The sequence below is a fragment of the Nelusetta ayraudi genome, unplaced genomic scaffold (genome assembly GCF_046127955.1).
Source record: "Nelusetta ayraudi isolate G7.1 ecotype Tasmania unplaced genomic scaffold, CSIRO-AGI_Nayr_v1 ptg000109l, whole genome shotgun sequence".
Classification (NCBI taxonomy): Eukaryota; Metazoa; Chordata; class Actinopteri; order Tetraodontiformes; family Monacanthidae; genus Nelusetta; species Nelusetta ayraudi.
In genome coordinates, this window is record NW_027466159.1 from 164059 (window position 1) to 183997 (window position 19939).

The following is a 19939-nucleotide window of genomic DNA, read 5'->3' on the forward strand; positions in this document are numbered from 1 at the left end:
TGAATCAATCAAAACGTGATCGCATAACGAATGCCTTGGTCGACAGCCAAAGCGGGGCACTGGATCAAACACATCAAAGCCGCCTCTTGTAGTCAGTGATAAGAAGAAATGTTTGTGTGACTGTAATTAGCTAGTAAAAGAGAAAAACAGTTTCTGTGGACCAACAGTGTTTTAACAAGACTTTATTATAAAGACACGAACGTACACCTTTCAGAAAAATTTCAATGCAATACTGACATTTCGTGTCTCATTCACATTGTGGTTGTTTAATCTTTTTTTGTTAATTAAATTTTATTTTATTTTATTTCTTTCGAGCCCATAAAACAAAGAAGTCGAACCTTTCACATTACAAAGAAGTGCTGCAATTCACTCTCCAAACAGCCACATCCACACCAACCAACCGGATTCAAGTTTACAAGTCAGGAGGAGTTGTGGGGGCTAAGGGGAAAGGTCAGATTCAGAGAAGTGAAGAGCATCAACCTGAAATTAAAGCAGCAGCAGCATCAAGTTTTTCTTTTGTTTTTGTTGTTGATAGAAAGTCTTAGAAAAGTTCGAAAGTCCATACGTTTTTCTCCTTGTCCGTCTTCATAATGTTACCAATAATGATAATAAAAAAAAAGCTTTTTGTTCCCGTCTTAATCCGGATGAAAGTGGACTTCTTCATTGATTGGTGGATGTCACCAAATAATTTCAACATTCGAGGCCTTCAGCAGAGGCAATGCGGGGGTCAGTGTGATGATGTTCTGGAGTGGATAAAAAAATAATTCCGCTGACCAGGCTGGAGCTCAAACTCCCGTTTCAAATGTCCATGCCGGGATCTTCAGAGAGAGAAGGACTCAGAGAAAAAGGAGCAGGAGGAGGAGGAGGAAGGGGAGGAGACTTGAAGGGGTGGAGCAGTCACAGCACCTGGAAGCGCCAGGAGGCCTGGTCCTTGTAGTCCAAACAGTCGGAGGCGTTGAAGTTGAGCTTCCAGGCCGCCGCCGCTGCTGCTGTCGGCTCTTTGTAATCCAGACAGTCGGTGGAGTTGAAGGGGAGGCCGGGGCCGCTGTAGGCCTGGTGGTGGTGGTGGTGCGACGGGTGGTGGTGGTGGTGTGACGGGTGGTGGGGGTGGTGCGACGGGTGGTGGGCGGTGCCCGACGCCTGGCCGATGTGATGGGTGTGCGGGTGTCCTGACATGGAGCCGCCCGTCATGGGGCTGAGCTGATGGTGCGGGTGGTGGTGGGAGTGGGGGGGGTGAGAGTGGTGGGGGTGGGAGTGCACGGGCGCCAGGTAGGAGCCGCACTCCACCCCGCCAAAGTAAGAGCCCGACGCCGAGGATGGATAGCCCTGGCTGTACGCTGCGGCGGCAGCCGCCGCTGCTGCCTGGCTGTAGGACACCGGGTAGGAGGGCGTGGCGCCGGCTGCGCTCCCAGCCCCGGAGGAGGAGGATGAGGAGGACGACGACACTGAACGCTGCATGCAGGAGGCGCTGGTGGGGGCGGCCGGGTCGGGCAGCGTTGGCGGGGCCGGCGCCGGGGAGATGGGCGCCGGGCTCCAGATGGACGAAACCGGAGCGGTGACGGAGGTGGAGGAGCTGATCAGGCCGGCGGCGCAGAGGTTGGAGGAGATGGAGGAGGAGGGGGCGGAGCCTGAGGAGGAGGAGGAGGCGGAGGAAGAGGAGATGGACACGGCCGGTGGGGTGAACTGGCCGCTGCTCTCCGAGCCGGTGCTCTCCCTGGCCGGGGACGACTTCTTCTTCATGGGCTTGGACTTGGCGCTGCTGCTGCTGCTCTGCTGCTGCTGCCGACACTTGGCCCGCCGATTCTTGAACCAGACCTGTGGAGGTGGGCGGGGACAAGGCAGGCAGAGGTCAGCATACACACACATACACACAAATACGCACAAATACGATGCTCTGACCTTTGACCTCTACTGCAGACCCGCCCAGTTAAAGAACTGCAGTTGATTAAAAGGTGGGTGGGAAAACTGATCTGAGAAGGTCACAGTCTTGGAAAACTGCTATCACAAAGTTTAGTTTTTTTGTCCTGAGAAAAGTTTTTTTCACTTTTCACTTTTTTCACTTTTTTCAAGTTTCTTTCACTCCAAATGTTTCGGCAGGACATAGGGTTAAATCTGCTGTTCTGTGGAGACCTCGAAGTTTTTCTCTTCCCTTTTTTTGGGTATTCGTTCATGCAAGGCTGCTCCACTGGAGTCCATGAAGGAAAAAAAACAACAGTGTGCAGCAGGATGGGATCAGCTCCAGAGGAACTGCACTGTGAACTCTGGCTGAACTGTAAAGCAGCAACTCAGGTCTAATTCACGAAGAAGAAGAAGAAGAAGAAGAAGAAGAAGAAGAAGAAGAAGAAGAAGAAGAAGACTAGATCGATTCAACTTCAGCAGGTATTGTGAAACAGCCCCTCACGCGGTGGGTGTGGGGTTGGGGAGTGGCGAGTGAAGGGGATGGGGGACGCGGGAGGGGAATGGGGGCGGGAGGTGGTTGGCTGACCGACTGACCTGCACTCTGGACTCCGGCAGGTTGATCTTGAGCGCCACCTCCTCACGCATGAAGATGTCCGGGTAGCGCGTCTTAGCGAACAGCGACTCCAGGATGTCCAGCTGCGTGCGCGTGAAAGTGGTGCGCTCGCGGCGCTGCTTCCGCGGGTTCCCTGTGGACGGGTGCAAAAAAAAAAAGTCATCATTCAGCATTTGTGAAGTTAGGTGTTTTTTTTTTTTTTTTTTTTTTTTTTAATGATTCTTTATTCTCTTCAATTATAAATTGAAGTCTTTCGATATATTTGAATTAACTCAAAAGTGACGTGACAAATAATTAGCATAATAATAATTTATTGGGGAAAGTTTCAGTGATGTTCGTGATGTCACACAGGTATAATACACACACACACACACACACACACACACACACACACACACACACACCTTAGTTAAATATATTGCATTTGGTCATTTCTGCGGATTTAATTCTTCAACTTTCAAATTCAATACATTTCCCCTCAGCCCGCCTTTAACTTAAACCTCTCCACCGGGAAGTATTGTTGGGAAGAGTTGGCTGTGTCCGGTGGTTTTGTTTGTAGAAAAACTCCACTTAATTGTCTCACTTAAACTTTTTTTTTTTTTTGAAAGGTTCAATAAAAATTAGATTATATGCCTGAGTAAAAAAATAACAAATAAATACATTTTTAAAAAAATCGCATGAAACATCGCGCTTTAATTCTTAACGTTTACGGGAAGAAAAGCCACATTTTATTATTCGCTTTAATCGAGTTCTAAACGAAGCTGCTAAACGCAGTTTCACGCACGCCAGAGAGTTTCGAGCTCCGTATCAGGATGATTCCGGAATAGTGTTAAAAACGAATAATTTGGATGTTTGTTTGTTTTTGTTTTGTTTTGTTTTGTTTTTTGTCTAAAATAGATCCCTCCACCGAGTTCCGGCCCGTACCGGGGTATCCCACTGACGGGTGCAGCAGGTCCATGGCGGCTCCGCTCAGGCCCAGTCCGTTCATGCCGTACGGGGCCTGTTTGAGGTAAGACATCATGCTCGGAGCGCAGCGGGGAGACCGGAGTCTGGACGGCCGGAATAGGTGCACCTTCTCCCCGGCAACCAGGTGCTGGTTCGGCCGCTGTACAACAGAGAGGGTTGGGACATTTATTACTAATACAAATGGAATCATCTCGTCACAGTCATTTGATAATTTCAATATACATGACTTGAAACTCAAATTGAACGGTTTAGAGCCATAAAAGTATTTGTTGCACATATACAGACGAAGAATTCTGGTAATTTAAATAATTGAGAATCTGACTTTAGCCTGACGTAGCCTACGACTACATGACACGTTTGCAGTTTTACAGGTTGCAAACATAGCCATATTCATAATGTTTTTAAATTTATCATTTCATTCAATGTGTGTTTGAAACGAAAACTTTTTTGTTTGACCTGTTCTTTTTTGTGAAAAACAGTCAAATCAACATAGTTCCAAAAGTGGGAGCAGGAGTCGTTTCGTTCCAAACGCCGTATTTCGTCAAGAAATTATATAATACAAATATAAAATAAATAAAATAAATGGCTCATTTTCACAGGGCAAAACATTTTTAACTGTTGCTCAAACACAGACTTCTGTTTACTCCCCTCCCTCCGCGGCCTTCACGTAGCCTCGTTATCACGCACATCATGATCACCATGATCATCACCACCAATGTTTTTTTTAATTAACTCAATATAGCGAGCAATTAAATTGACCTGCGAGGAAAAAGCAGGCCTCTGCCAGGATGTCACAGTTTCATTAAAACAGCTTTTAATTTCAAACGAGTAAAGTATTTTGAAAACGACGTGATTAAATTAGAAGCCATGCTGTCCAGTTTTTTCTTTTTAAATAAGCATTTTTCTGTTGTCGCACGTAATAACATATATATATATATATGTATATATTATAAAACACGTTTTATGGATGCATTCGATGATATCACATATTTAGAGAATAACCTTAGATAATTTAAATCTTAATTCCTTCTCTTTTGGCTACAGCCTTGATAAACCAGCCGATAATGAGTCGCTGTTGGCGGCCATGTATTTAGATAAGAATTTCCATAAACCCCCCGGGGTCCGTTCAGCAGGTAAATGCTCAAATTGGGGACCAGCAGCAGCAGCAGCAGCAGCAGCAGCAGAAGCTCCATGCACTGTGAAAAGGGTCCGTGGGCCTCCTGGTGAACCCCAACTTTGCTCCTCATTTCCATAACCGCAGGAAGGAGTACCGCGAAGTGAATGTAAAAAACAAAACAACAACGGGTGCTAATGAACCGCATTAGAATTCAGATGAGCTCGACACAAGATAAAGCTCACCTGAACAATCAGACCCATTTTTTTTTTTTTTTTAAACTGACTTTATGTGCCTTTAATTTAGGAACATTACGGCCCGTCAGTTCCGCTTGACCTGCTGCGGGTTTGTTCAAAGACATTCGTTTCGTTTTCTATGTATTTGGGGTTGGAAAAAAAAAAATCCGTTGTATATGTTATTGTTATGCTGAAATTGATTTTATATGTATGTCTTTATATGGCTTAAATTATGGTAGTTGATTCTGAATGGGCTAAATTAAAGTTGTCTGGCAGATGTTTTCGCCATGTCAAGAACAACACGAAATTCATGCAAACAACTTTGACAACTAACAAAAAAAAAAAAAAAAAAAAAAAAAAAAAACACACACACACAAATCGAATAATGACGGATTCTCACCTCTTTCCGATCCCTTCACAAAAATCCTCTTAAATGTCAATAAATGAGATCCACAGTTTGAGAAACATCCACATCCACGGAAAGACAGGGGAAAAAAAGTTTATTTTTATGGCCCAAAAAGGAAAAATAAAATGCGACTACCAGCTCCCCGTGCTCTTTTAGAACTATAGCTCTGTCATGATGACCCCGGATGGTGAATTTTATAATTACTATTTTAAAAACAAAATTAGTCTTTCAAGCCGTCGCGTCCCACTTTCCTCTGCCGGTGTTGACGGATGGGGATTGATGCTCGACTCCGAGGCCCGCGCCTCTATGAGTCCAGGAAGCACGTTGCTGTCGCTCCGACGAGCCAATCGCAGCGGCGCTGCGGGTTCCGGTAGCGCGGCGCTCAACCAATTGGCGTGCGAGATCGGTAGCCGTGAGGTCCTCCTCCCGGCTGGCAGACGTGACGTGACGACGTGTCGGTCGGAGAGAGTCGACGGAGAAAGCGGCACGGCAGCGGTGGAACGCTGCGGTTGTTGGTGCCGAATGTTTCAGGGCCTCCAATCAAGTGAATAATCAGGAATGGTTGGGATTTTTTTTTCTTTACCCCTTTTGTTAACACCCTTCCTTGGGTAAGCACGTCATCATATGGTTTCTGTTTGGAATGAGGGCCCAGTAAAAGAGCGCCACTGCGGCCCTCTCGAGCTAGCTTATAACACTGAGCTAGCATAAAAAGTCAAACTTGTGATTCGGTGATATGTGGTAGGTGAAAAGTTACGTTCATTTTGAAGTCGCGCTGTGTAAGTACGGTTTACACAGCGCACAAGTCAACCTTTGATTCGGGAAGTCTGTTGGATTTGATAATCCACAGGGACCGTTGTTTAACTATAATAGTGGTCTGTAATCAAAGGTTTGTTGAAGCTCAACTGCTCAGTTTGTATGAAATCGGGCCCTCCTCACCTGGTCTAAATGGAATAGAATATATTTATACAGGTCAGATTTTTATTTTTATTTATTTTTTTTACATTTCTGACATTAGCAATTTAATTTCATTCAGGCCTTTATATCTGATTTTGCAACTCAACATAGACATTTTTTTTTAAAATCACGAGCAATGCAAAATACAAGTTCTACTTCTGAGATGTCTTTATTTCTAACTGTTTGCATAAATATGCTGCTCTTCAATAAACGAAAGGAAAGTAAAAAGAAAAGAAAATAGGTTGGCCAGTGTTCAGGGTAAATCGATTTGAATACTCTGCAGATCTCCTTTCATCTCATTTCGTCTGCGTGTCCGCAGAAAATTGTCTGACAAAAGCTGACGATTGATCACAAGTATCAAGATATCAAATGGACGGCGCCATTGTTGTTGTGAGGGGTTTTCAGGGGCTCTAATCCCAAATTGCAGGAGTATTTTCTTAATACTAAGCCTGTAAATCCAGGGATCAGGCAGGCCTTAAGAGGTGTGTGTGTGTGTGTGTGTGTGTGTGTGTGTGTGTGTGTGTGTGTGTGTGTGTGTGTGTGTGTGTGTGTGTGTGTGTGTGTGTGTGTGTGTGTGGGAGGTGGTGGGGGTTAAGTTTGGAGAGGCTTCTCAAACTGTCGGCGCTCATTAAAAGCATGATGCATTAAAATCCCGGGATGTCAGAGAGCATGCAGGAGGCTTCAGCCAGGAGGCTCCTGCAGACTTTAGAGAGGACACACACACACACACACAGAATTGTGTGTGTGTGTGTGTGTGCCAGTGCTGGATGAAAATCAGCTGACGAGTTTTGCCGCTGTGCGCAGGAGGTCATAGCTCAGGTGAAGGTGGAACCGTGGAGCTCGGTGGGAGGATGGAGTGAGATGTTCTGACGGTGGATCCATGAGCAAACTGATGGTTCTCCGCTGGAGCTTTCAGGTTGGTTAAATACTTTAATTGTCTTGTCTTAAGCGTCTTTAAAATGAGTGCCACGAAATTTCTTTTACCTGAAGGTGAATTTTGTTGTCTTGAATTTTAATTTTTCTGGCTTTATTTACATTTGATTATAATTTTAAAGACGTTTGCTTAACAGAGAGTTAAAACTATTCAGAGACTATCATTTATGAGAAGCCATGATAGCGTTTGACAAGGCCAGCTGACTCGGCAAAGAGAAAGTGCAGGATTTCAGCTCAAGTGTGATCATGTGACTCCTCCACGTCACATCAGGCTCACCTCACAGCGCCCCACCTCCACCTCCACGCACCTCATGTTTCTTTTATATGCATACATTTAAAACCCTACATCTCATTTCCCCCCCCCAGCAAAATAAATGCATATAAAATGACAAAAATCAGTAGGATTTTACCCCCTTCTACTCCTTATTTAAGATTGCAAATATTCTTTTTCCATCAGTGTAAGCAACTTAACTATTCATGACCTCACTATTTCTTTTTATTAATGGCGTGAGAACAAAATGCAAGTGTTCAATTATTTTAATTTTAATATAAAGAAAAAACTGGCTGATTGTATTATTCTGCACAACTAACCTTTACAGAATCAGTTCAATTTTAGTGTATGAGAAACAAAATGTACATAAACAAATAAAATATAGAACACATTTAAAGTTAATTAGTGTCAGAAGTTCTCAATTTAAAAACCAACAATACACAAAAATAATGTTCCCCATGCTGATTTCTCATGTCTTGATCTTTAAAAAGGATTCATGAATCCGTTAGCAGTTGAAATAATGTCACACTGAAAAAAAAAAGCAAATATAAGAAAGATGATGGTAAATATCTCCTTTATCACATTCCTGTAAAGACTTAGAACAGCTTTAACTTGAACCGGTGTGACATTCCTAGAAACCTGCTGTGAGTAAACTGAGGTTTAATTCAGCAGTTTTAAAGACAAAATTGCTGTCTTAACTGGAACAACACAGACTGGAGGTTATTGGGCGACTCTTGTTTAGCAGAGTTAGCACGTTAGCACCAAAGGGAGCACTTGAAACTGAAGGCACTAAGGAAAAGTAACTAATTAATTAATTAATTATTTTATTTTGCTTTCATATATGCCTTTCTTTAATTAAGTGCAGACCACAGAAACCTGTCCTACAGGTGGATTTGTTTGAATGTGTAAAGTTTGTCTGCATTTGTTTATCAGTTTTTATTTTCAAAGAACCAAGAAACAAGACAAACTTTATAGTACATTATAACTACATGAATATAAAAGACATACATTTCTTTACAAATGCTCACAGTGGATTGTTGTTTGAATGCAGTTCAATGATTTGTTTGGAGCAACAGCGAAGTTGTGAATTCTGGGAAGACTTCCGACTTCAGCTTTTTGGTCTCTCTAAACGCCGCAAGTTTAATTTCCATAAACTTTTATGAGGTTGGCAAGAAGTCAGATTTTTTTTTTTCATCCCTTCAACTCTCAACAATTCACAAACAATGGTTTGAATGGAAGAATGGAAGAAGTAAAAAGGCCAAAAAAAAAAATCTAGACTAACTTTGAATAAGTCAGCGTTTACTCCCTCTAATGTTTAAAAACAGACCCAGGTCAGGCAGGCACTGTAAAACGTGCTGTAAACAGCAGGCTTGTTTTTTCTTGTCTTCTGTATTTTGTTGTTCACTGTGTAGTTGTGTGTGTGTCAGCTGTTTTGAGTGACGGACGCCCGGGGAAGGACTACTTGGCTTGGAGTACAGTACAGACAGCAGCTACTCCTCGCTGAGAGAGAGGAGCTTGTAGCCGTCAATCACAGGCTCTCTGGTCCCGCCCCTCTCATTAGGAAGGCAAACAATGAAACGGGTGGGGGAGGGGCTGTGATCAGACACCAGAGCCACGAAAGCAACTGACCCCATCCAGTACCCATCACCCCTGAAACACAGAGGTGGATGTGTGTGTATGTGTGTGTGTGTATGTGTGTGTGTGTGTGTGTGCGTGTGTGTGGTGGGGGCGACTTTCAATCCTTTTAGGATTATGCCCTCCCCCCCCTCCACCCCTCCCCTTCTCTGTTCTCTCCGGCTCTGTTCTTCGCTCTTTCACTCCACTGCCCCTCGGGCAATCACGTTAAAACTTGCATGGCCAGTGCTCATTCACATATCTCTAACAATGCCGAGCAGCCGTAACCATGTGAGCGCCAGCAAGCCTCGCAGGAATGCAACCATTCTGCACCCTGACCCCCTCTCTCTGTACTAAAAAAAAATGAATACATATTAAATGAAGGGAGCTATTAGGGTATTTCCTCGGTAGATATCTTTGGCTGTTCTGGCTTTTCACAGTCCTTTAAAACTGACACCAGATCAAGACTTGAGTTTGTTCTGGTGAGACTTTTGCATAATCTGATGCACCACATTCCCATAAAGAGGTCGCAGGAAACCATTTTTAAAATTGCGCAAGGTGACTGGATGGGCATCATTTCACCAATTAATTCATTCAATCCCATTGGCACTAGTTGGTAACAGTGCAGACCTTCCTATTGGTACAACGCTCGGTGTGTTTCCACCCGTGATAAGCAGCAATTTTAAGATCCAGTCAAGGTCCTTTCGTGCTTTTCTTTGCTCTTCATTTGATGAAGAAATGTTGCCCAGGTCTGATCAAACTGCAACGTCCACTCTGACATAAACAATGTTAACGAAGTTAACAAAGTTGGCAATTGCGTCCTACTTCTGTCACTCCCCTGTGTGTGACTATGATCTGAGCTTTTCAACCTAAATCTGCATAAATTCTTATTTGAATTTCCAGGATTCCACCAACATGAAATATCCACCTTCAGCTGGGTGTCATGTCTCTAAACGTTGGGAGGCGCGTACCCCAAAATGCTCCAGATTCTGTTTTCCGAGGGCAGAAACAAGGTTCCCTCCCCACCCTGGTGGCTGTGCAGAAGGGAGGGAATTACCCTCTGTCCTTATCTCCCGGTCCAGTCAACTAGAGGCGCTGGGAGAGTTTGCTCCATCATCAGAGCCGGCCATTTGATAGGATTCTGGCAGTCCAGCTAATCAATGTGCTGCACAGAGCTGCCAGAAGACCTGTAACAAAGCTCAAAGAGCCCCACAAATGGCCCAGTCCTGGGGATAAGCCCCTGCACAGGATTACATATTGATTTTATGAACGTCTAAAAAAGCTTATCATATAAAACCGTTGCCGACTACAAAAGTCGCCACGTCTATGCATGAATCCGCCTTCAAGAGAGTAGCATCAACTTTCAAATGCACAGACGCCGGGCATGAACCAAACAGAAATGAATTCCCTGTGGAATCGATTGCATGGGATGAGGTGATGGTGCTGGGAGGCACATGTACTACCTTTATTTTGCGATGTAATAAGTCTTTTTTTTTTTCTTTTTTTTTTTACGAAAGCCTACATTGGGTGGTTTTGGTTCACAAAACTCCACAAGTAAGATTTGAACCATTTGAACAGGGGACAGAAATCTCAGAAAACAGTGGGTATCTTCAAAAATGAAAAATTGTCCTGTCCTAGTTGTCCAAAGGCACATGTTTTTTGGAGGATCAGATAAACGCTTCCGCAACCAATCTACCTGCAGGAAGGATAAGTAACTGATAATAAAGAGGTGATTTGGCTCGGCTGCTAAAGGACAAAGGGCCTCAACAATCAAGGTGTGATGATGTTTGTCCCCACTGCTCCACCTTGACTGTCGCCTGATAAAGCGCTCTGCGCTTGAAACAACCGCAGCTGAATGTCATCACATTGCTACTTCAGGCTGAAGGCGGGAGGAGGAAATTTTATCTGGGAGAAGTTTGAGGACATGTGGTACCCACCAAAGCCCCGCTCTTTGACGCCCTTCCACACAAGTCAACCTTAAAACAAGCAGAGGAAAGAAAAACCCGACACGTCCTTGATACAACAGGCGGCAGCACACACAACTCCCCCCCCCCCCTCCCCCTCCCACCAACCGTCAATAATCCACACTTAATAATCAGGAGATTAACTGATATCAGGTGTGCAGATGACTGGCGGGCTGAAAAACAAGTGAGGATGACGGCAGGAAGGAGGCTGAGCAGCCGCCAGCCCCCCAAACATAAAACTAATTAGAATTGATTTATTATGGATCAGGTACCTTATCAGGTGAGAAAGAGAATTACCATGGTGAGCCAAAGGGCTGCGGCGGGTCGCTGCTGAATGGTAAAATCAATCCTGGTCGAGTGCGCTGCATCCCAACGAGAGGGGGACAAGCTGTGGCGCTGTGAAAAAAATTGGGCGAGAATACACATATTAACGCTGAAAATCCACACCGTGAAAATGGGTTTAGCATCAAACGCGGTCGAGCGCCTTCTGCTCCGGCCGTTTCTCTGCTACTGTTTCGGTTCAGCTGTTAAAATTACTGTTAAATGTCTGCTGACTCACCGTGACAAACAAAAATACCTTTCTAAAGCATTCTAAATGCATCAGGATCATTTTTTTTGTACTGCCTGATTTGGCTTTCTGAAACCCAGTAAAGGTACCGTGCAGTAGATTGCAGATCAAAAGACGGACACATTTTGTGTTTAAGGCCGTTCACCTACTGCAGTCAAGTCAGCGTTGTAACACAACGCCGTTCACAAGACAAGAGGGAGACTCAACTTTATCAGTCTGAATGGAGTTACAAATGAAGGAAGCCGTTTAATGTGTTTTATCATTGATGTCAAACATTATGCTACTACATTAAGTAGGGATGCACCGATACCACTTCTTTTACAGAGCAAGTAGCCTACGAGTACGTGCTTTCCAGTACTCACCAATGCTGATACCGAGTGCTTAATTACTTTTTTTTTCCCACAGCTGTTCTTTTATTTGAACAACATTCCTCAGCATGCTTTTGTAGAACATGGGGTGGCTGTCACAAGTTTCACTACAGTACTAACAGAAATCTAACAAAATTGTCATGTACATACAGATGCAACTGGTATCGGCGTCTTAGTATCGGCTCATATTTTAGAAGTATGAGTAGAGCAGTCAACCCCAGTTTCGGGATTGACACCTGATACTGGTATCAGTATTGGTGCATCCCTAATATCAAGTGATGTAATTTGGTGGGTTTATATTTTGGGACAGTTGTTATTTCAATATTGACGGGGAGGTTGAAATTATGCAGTTTTTAAATGTAAAACTACAAAACATTTTGTGGCTTTCTGTTTTTTTTTTTTTTTTTTTTTGTCCTGTATAAAGTGAAATTTTCTCTGGCAACACAACCGTATAAATAATCAGAAGGAACTCCTCATCGATGAGAGGTAGCATCTTCCTCTCAAAAAAATAAAACAACTCCTCTACTCTTCTTCCTCTCCTCTTGCTTCCGTCTGTTGTTTGAGGCGGCTGGCGGCGGTTCAGCTGCTCCTCAAAACCCTCTCCAACTCCGGCTCCTTTTCTCTCCCTGGGCAACTTTGAAAACTTCATCAATATGTTAATGACTTAATCTTTAAACACTTAAAGAAACCATTAATAAACATTGATTTGAACACTCGCCACCAGTGAGTCACATTAATCCAGTGCAAATAGCTGATACACAAACTGCAACGCAGGGCAATTTGTAGAGGATTACGGATTGAAAATGGACATGTGAGAAATTGATCACGGCTTCCAACGCCAGGATGAAACAGCGGGAGAGAGGCATCCCGTCTTTCGTCTTGTTGCAGGGGTCAACGAGCTGTTTAACACAAATTAAAATGGAGTCGTTATTGTTAAAGAATTCAGAGAGATGGTGGCACTATGTAAGGCAGGTATGCACACGTCCTGATGTCACAACTAGGTTAAAAACCACATTATTTAACCTGGTTTCCACACATCCCTTATTAATAATGTAAATGTTTAGCCTTTGAGGGGTTTTAATTTATTTGGAGGCTTTTGTTTCATTGTCAGCGTTTTTTCATTGCAAACTAGCAACACAAGATAAGTGGTAAGTGAAAGCTAAGGATAGCTAAAGGCTATCTAGGCTAACCTATCCAGCTAGTGTTTCCAAAGTCTGTGACTTATGTTAGAAAAAAATATGGATGTACACATATGGATTTTAATTTGTATCCCAGTTTTATTGATCCACTCACTTTTAAAACAAGTAAGATTGAATCACCTGCCAAAACACACTGACCCTGAAGCATGAACCGAAAAGGAGTAACACACATCACACATGCACACACACACTCAAACATATATGTGTGTGTGTGTGTGTGTGTGTGTGTAGTGTGTATATATATATACATATATGTACAGTGTATATACTGTATATACATATATTATATGTACTGTCTAAAAGCATTTGTGAGTGCAAAGGAAACAAAGACGGTCTCAAACAGAGACTGTTTGATGAAACAAAACATGAACAGGCAGCGAGCCAAGAGATTTAAAGGCTGCTCGGCTCTGAGGCCGCTCAGTTCGGCCCCTTGAAGCGGGAGGAACAAACTCACAAGCTACCGCAGAAATTTTCTGTCCGAGCAAACGGCAACCAAATAAGATTAAGATCACAATCTGAGGCGGTGCTATGTTAACGCTAAGGATATTGAGAAGTGTCCTCAAGTTTCCTCTTACCATTAAATATGTAGTTACTTTTTTTTTTTCCCAAGGATGACAGATAGTAAATTGTCTTGACTTTACCGGATGTGTTTGTTCTCCTTGGAAGTGTTTTTTGTGAAGAAATACTCTTTAAAAAAAAAAATAAAAAAAATACAGAGATTTAGTCAAATTATTCCACAATTTTGCCTCAGGGGTTTTCTTGCTCTGCATGAATAAATATCTCAGGGATGACTGAGATCCCCCAGACATGAATTTAAAGCCCTCGCCGTGTTGTTATAGTACATTTCTTCCTGTTTGCTTTAGATAACAAATCTCAGGTTGACCCGAGGGTTCAGAGAGCATTACAAATTAATCCCAGTTTTAATAAGTCTGTCTTAAGCCTGCGATCTTTACTCGAAAAGAAAGAGGGTGAAATGGGGGGAGGGAAAGAAGAAAGGGATCACAGAGAAAAAGAAATATATTAAACCCTGTGATCACAGGCAGCTTTTCTTGTTTGTTATCCCTCCGATTTACCTTTAATCCAATACTTGCTAATCCAATTTGTCTTTCGGGTCTGCCACCCGAACTTCTCCTAGTCTTCGCTGCTTTCTCTGAATACGCCTTCTGGAGTCCATGACTGGCCCTGGTCTTTCAGGTCCTGCCTCGCTAAGCTCTGACTTTATTTGCTATTAAAAAAAAAAAAAAAAAAGGTGCAATAACGGAGACGGGCCATGCTGACTGCAATTCAATAGATATATATGTACATATACATATCTATGTATCTCTATGTATTAAAGAAGGTAGTTGTAGACAAGTTGTAGCTTGAGCCTGAATATGCAGTTAGAGCCATAATCAGATCTTGGGCAGTCACCCACTGAAGGGGAATATTGGGGAACACAAAGGGATTGATTTAATTACTTGGAGTGGGTCTGTTCTCTTGAGCCGCCTTGTTAGGACGGAGTGAATAGGCCGGCAGTATCCTGGTGCTGTTTTTTTTTTTTTTTTTCCCTGGCGCAGGGTGGGTCGGGGGTACGCTTGCAGATGGTGGGGGTACGGAGGTAGTCCAGCCTCTTAAGTCACCAAAACTAATCCCCAGTATAAAGCCCTCCTGATTGAAAGGACCCGCATTGATTGGGGGGAAAATGGACACGGTGCGATTCTCTGTTCATTCACCTTTGCGGCTAAATTGTGGCGATTGCACGACAAACGCAATCTCTGCTTTATTTGGAACACAAAAAGAGCTAATTTAAAGACCTTTCTTCGCCTGTGCTTTTTGCCTGGAGGATTGCTCTGAAACCTGAGTGGAGCGCTCTCGATTGACTGAGCGAAGGCCATTCGCAGCATTGTCTCTAAGAATATCGACGTTACCCGGTCTCTAAAGACAAAAAAAGAGATTCTGTCTGTTGCGCAGTTCCACCGGCATCACTGTTGAAATCAAGCGGCACAAAGTATTTGTTGGCAGAAGGCAGCACAGGCGATTCATTGGGGCAAATGGATCACGGTGATGTGTACATATTTTCCTTTTTGAAGGACCACTATCGGAAAGTTTTGTCCAGGCGCTGCTCCCCTCGGCGGCTTTTGTCTTTGAGCAAGATTCAAGGGTCTTTAGGGGAAAACAAAGCACTCAAGATCATTTTGAAGAGCACCGCAGAGATGTGAGGGTCCAAAAAGCCGAGCTCACCTGATGGATCCCTGAGAGGTGTTTTCATCAAAAGGAGCCCCCTTTTTTTTTCCACCGCGCACATCCAGACAATGACGCCCAGCGGAGTGGATTCTAGTGCCTTGTGCTCAACAGGCAGCGGTGACAACGAAGCCCTTAATCATCTCATGACAAAAGCCAAAAGGCATCATCCTATTAAGCAGTGTGCTCTGCCACTAATATGAGCCACTGCCCGGGAACCTTTCTTAAGGCGCCGCACTATTAAAAGTGCTTCTGAACCAGCCAGCGGGAACCCAGGCCCATTCACCTTTCATCTGGGAAGCCTGTTGTTTGGTGGCTATAGTGGAGGCCGGCTCAAGATGTTAGTGATCTCATTACGGCGGTTGTGAGAACCAGCCTTCAAATTTGAGCGTCTCCAGCTCTTTCTCTGCCCTTCTGGCCTCAAAAGGACTCGAAAGGCCCCTCGTGCACCCATAAATTGATCATTACTCTGAGATTTGCAAATAAACTATATTTTCCTCCCAAAGTTTACCCGTCCACACGCCATGTCGCAGCGTCTTTCTTATCTTTTCTCCACTTCCTCCTCCTCCTCCTCCTCCGCCGCCGCCGCGTCCTCCTGCTCTTCGGGGAAGCGCCGCTGAATGGGCGGCCAGGTTGAAAAGCGAAGAGGCCCCGGCGTCACAAAAAAACGTTCAGATTTCTCATTTAGTTGTCTTTATGCTGCGAGCGCCATATGGTCCTTGAAGGTGTTGAAAACATGGGAAGCACCGGAGGGATCAGAGCAATCTCATTAGCATTCGCTCAGAATTGGAGTGGCCCGACTCCTCCGTCCTCTGGGCCTGAGATGGCCGCCATCACTGCTGTGCCCTCCGCCTCTTTGTGCCTTTGTGTGTTCTTTCACTTTTTTTTTTTTGCTTGGGGGTAATGTCGGGCTGCTTTGCTTGGTGGCAGGGAGTTGCCAAGAGGATCATGGGAAAATACAATATCGCGGCAGTTGGGCAGGTTTTTTTTTTTGCCAAAGTCGATATTGAGTGAAAGTGAAACGCCGTTTTGATGTTTGGTCGAATTTTAGACCAACATTTTTTATTTTTTTTTACTTTTAGTTCACTCTGAGTGTTTATTGTGAACCAGAGGTCTAGATTATAGAGGTGTCTTGTTTTTTTTTTTTTGATCACATTACCTCAGGTCAGAGACAACAGATAAACCAATAAACCATTCATTTGTCAGTTAGCTATTGTTTACTGTGCCTTCCAAATAAATGTAAATAAATAAGACAAGGAAAAAAAGAAAAAGTTTGAGTGGAAACAAAACCAAAATGTTTTAAAGTGTGTTTCCTAAACCTTGGCTTCTGAACTTCATGTCTCATAGCATCTGATCCTCAGGAACACAATAGGAGACCACAATTATTGCGTTGCATGTCTTTAAACATTCCTCCAAGTATTTGGACAAATTGAAGCCTCAATTGGTGATCTCGGCCTCATACCCTCTGTGGTCTTGTTTAGGGGTTGCTGGTATTTTTACATTTTTTGTTTTTGTGACTCCTCCAGGAGACTTTTCAAAGCTGCGATGCTGTTTCCACCTCCATTCTGCCTCATGCTGGGACGGTTTCCCACAGCGACGGCTCGGACCTGCCCAGGACAAACCGTCAAGGTCACTGAGGCAGCAGCTGCCAACAGCCCTGAACCCAGGTAGGATCCGTGGAGGAACCCTGAGGTGAGCCTGGACTGTTCACTGCTACTTTTAGGAAAGACAACCAATGATAACAAAGCTACTTTAAAGTGGTCGAACGTGAAGTAGCTGAGTGACGCACAGCTGCGGCTTTTGGCAGAAGTGTGTGTGTGTGTGTGTGTGTGTGTGTGTGTGTGTGTGTGTGTGTGTGTGTGTGTGTGTGTGTGTGTGTGTGTGTGTGTGTGTGTGTGTGTGTGTGTGTGTATACAAGCGCATGCGGAGGTGTATTTGCCGCTGTTTTGGCTGAACTTTACAGGATTTGACCTGATATAAGTAGAACATGAGGAGGAAGAAAATAGATTTAAAGCTCTATTTAGATGTATATTTAAAATATAAATATATATATGTGGCTGGCTCACAAAGCCACCTCGCTGTCCGCTTGAGATGTATAGATCTCGGGTTTAAACAAGAATCGTAACGTTGGTTCCTGTTTCAAAAAAAAATTTTTGAAAAAATGAATATTTAAACATAATATTTTAGCGGTGACAGTTGAACCAAAAAACTGATTTATTGAATTTATTTATTATAAATTTATTACAAAATAAATAATTGAAAAAAAATCTTCTGCATGTTGGACATACTCTGTGACTTAGACTGTGCCTGTGAACATACTGTCTAGCGCTGCTTTACATTTGATCATCATCAGTTTGATCATCTCAAACTCTCCCCAGAAAATGGCTTGATTAGCCCTCTGTTTGTGACCTCTCGAGACTGAAACTGATACTTTATTGGACCTTTGAAATGTTTTGGTAAGATCCCAAACATAGGACCTGTCAGAAGGCGGAGCCGACACCTGGTTGGGGGCTGGCGGCGTGGTCACTCCCCTAGCAGAGATATCGGTTGGGAAATCACAACGACGGCCTAGGGACACATTACCGTTGGTTGATTGAATTTCGGATAGCACCACTGAGTGTGCTTTTTGTTGACTTGAAAGTGAATCTAATACTCTATATGTAAAAAAGTTCCATTAATGAACGATTCAATAGGCTACTATGATGTTTTTTCCCCACAAATGCGCTTTTAAAAACAACACCCAACTAACTCTTTGACGGCGCCGTTCTCAGCAGCAGCCAGATTAAAAGTCCAGGCATTGCTGGCGACGACGGCAGGGCGAGCAAATCCACAACACTTCAACAAAATTTGTCATTAGCGCGGCGCCGCGTCCTTTCATTACCAAGTTTATCAGAGCAACCAGCCATACGGCGGAGGTTCATGCACCCTTGAGCACAAAGACTCAAGTTGTTCTACATTTACAGAATCATTTAACTTCTTTAATTATTCTTTAAATTACAATTGCAAATAAAGGTGCTGCCCGCCGCCGCCGCGGTTCTGCATGGCAGGGACAGACGGGGAGGGTTGAGAAGCGGGGGGGGGTGTTCCCAAAAAAAAAAAAAGAGCAACATTTTTAATGATTACTTTTCACATCGAACCAAACTAATCTCCCGTGGACAAGGAAGCAATGAAGGAGGGGAAGATTTTCCCTGGCTCTTCCGCCACCGCCGCCGCTGCTCGGCCTGTTCTGGACCAGATGTTGTAGAACTAACCGACAATCTGGGCTGCGAGTAGAAAAGGAGCCGAATAAATTAATTGCTAATTTCTCAGTCTTTGATGGAATTAGGCTCACTCCTCTCTCTACTCCCCCCCCGCCCCCCCCAATGCGCTGTGTGTGTGAATGTCCATGCGTTAAACGTTTTTTCTTCTCTCCCGCCCTCCCGCCCGCCGACCCTCACCCACCTTACCCCCCCACCCCTCTTTGGCTCCGCCGACGGTCTGGGGCCACCCAGAGGAGAGCGAGTGATGCAAAACCGAGGAGTAATCCCTCTGTTTATCTCGGCTTGGAGGCTCGGCCCCAACCTCTGCCTCTATTATCCCCCAAGGATTTAAGGCAAACTTTCATTTATTGGCCCCCGGCCTCCGTTCCTCAGCCCCGGCCGCTCAGCTCAGGACGGCCCCTCCCTGCTCCTCTGTCCCAGTGTGAGCGGATTTGCATGGAGCAACAAAGCGTGTTGCCGGGGCAGTGGCCAGTCGGCGATGGGACCGGCCCGCTCACAGCCGCAGTTTGCTCAGGCACACACGGCTTTAGAAGAATGTGGCCTTCTATGGGGGTCGGGGGAGAGCGGGGGCAGCACCTGCGTGGTGGTGGCAAGGCCTCAGACCGCCACCACCACCACCACCCCCACCACGTCGCTCCGCCCAGAACAGCAGATGTACCACAATCTGGAGCCCTTTCATTGTCGCCCTCTGCTCAAATGAGCAAACGTGGGGGCCAGAAAATGCACAACTGAGCTTCAGGAGACGTCACCTGCTGGACAGGGTCACCTGTAGCGCCATACAGATTAACAAAAAATTTGAATCCATCTTACAGTAGCATACAAACAAATATAAACGCATCATCGCTGTGGAATCCACACGCTTTTTTGGACCAAATAAAAATTTTACATAATGGCTCAATGAAATGCACAATATGCATACATACATACATACATACATACATACATACATACATACATACATACATGCATACATACATTTTTTTAAGTGACACAGTGGAGCATTGTAAAAGATTGTCATTGTTTGAAATAAAAAATAAGTCAATAGTAAAAGAAATAAACAACTGAACTGTCTTTTTAAAAAAAAAAACTGCAATAATATACCAACAAATCATGATACGAAGTCAGTGTTTTGTTTTGTTTTTTTTGCTCTGAGCGTTTGTCAACTGGAACATCTTGCGAGCTTACCCAGATGACAATCCCTGTTTAGCTCCGCTCCTTTATCGCAACCAATTTGTGCAAGACAGAACCAGAGCATTTTAATATTTGCCAAATCTGTGTAATGTCACACAACATGGCTGATGATGATGGCACTGGTTCTTGAAGATGCTTGTCACATTCAGTTGGCAGGGATTTC

At 44.1% G+C, this 19939-nt stretch overlaps 1 protein-coding gene and 1 long non-coding RNA gene across 4 annotated transcripts; one reads left to right on the forward strand and one right to left on the reverse strand.

The window, feature by feature from the left end:
* Positions 1-166: 166 nt before the first annotated feature.
* LOC142903351 (homeobox protein OTX1 B-like) lies at positions 167-5502 on the reverse strand. 2 transcript variants are annotated; one of them, XM_076048919.1, is made up of 4 exons: positions 5229-5502; positions 3437-3617; positions 2494-2645; positions 167-1815 (listed from the first exon to the last, which is right to left on the reverse strand). In XM_076048919.1, the coding sequence occupies exons 2-4, from the start codon at positions 3531-3533 to the stop codon at positions 898-900; spliced, it is 1167 nt and encodes a 388-aa protein (XP_075905034.1). In that variant the 5' UTR covers positions 3534-3617; positions 5229-5502; the 3' UTR covers positions 167-897. The 2 variants fall into 2 exon arrangements, with proteins under 2 accessions (XP_075905034.1, XP_075905035.1); XM_076048920.1 differs by lacking the exon at positions 5229-5502 and adding an exon at positions 4481-4833.
* Positions 3404-17242, forward strand: LOC142903352 (uncharacterized). 2 transcript variants are annotated; one of them, XR_012929227.1, is made up of 3 exons: positions 3404-3521; positions 6993-7104; positions 16852-17242. It is a non-coding gene; the product is annotated as an uncharacterized LOC142903352 (long non-coding RNA). The 2 variants fall into 2 exon arrangements; XR_012929228.1 differs by lacking the exon at positions 3404-3521 and adding an exon at positions 5699-5842.
* Positions 17243-19939: the final 2697 nt, after the last annotated feature.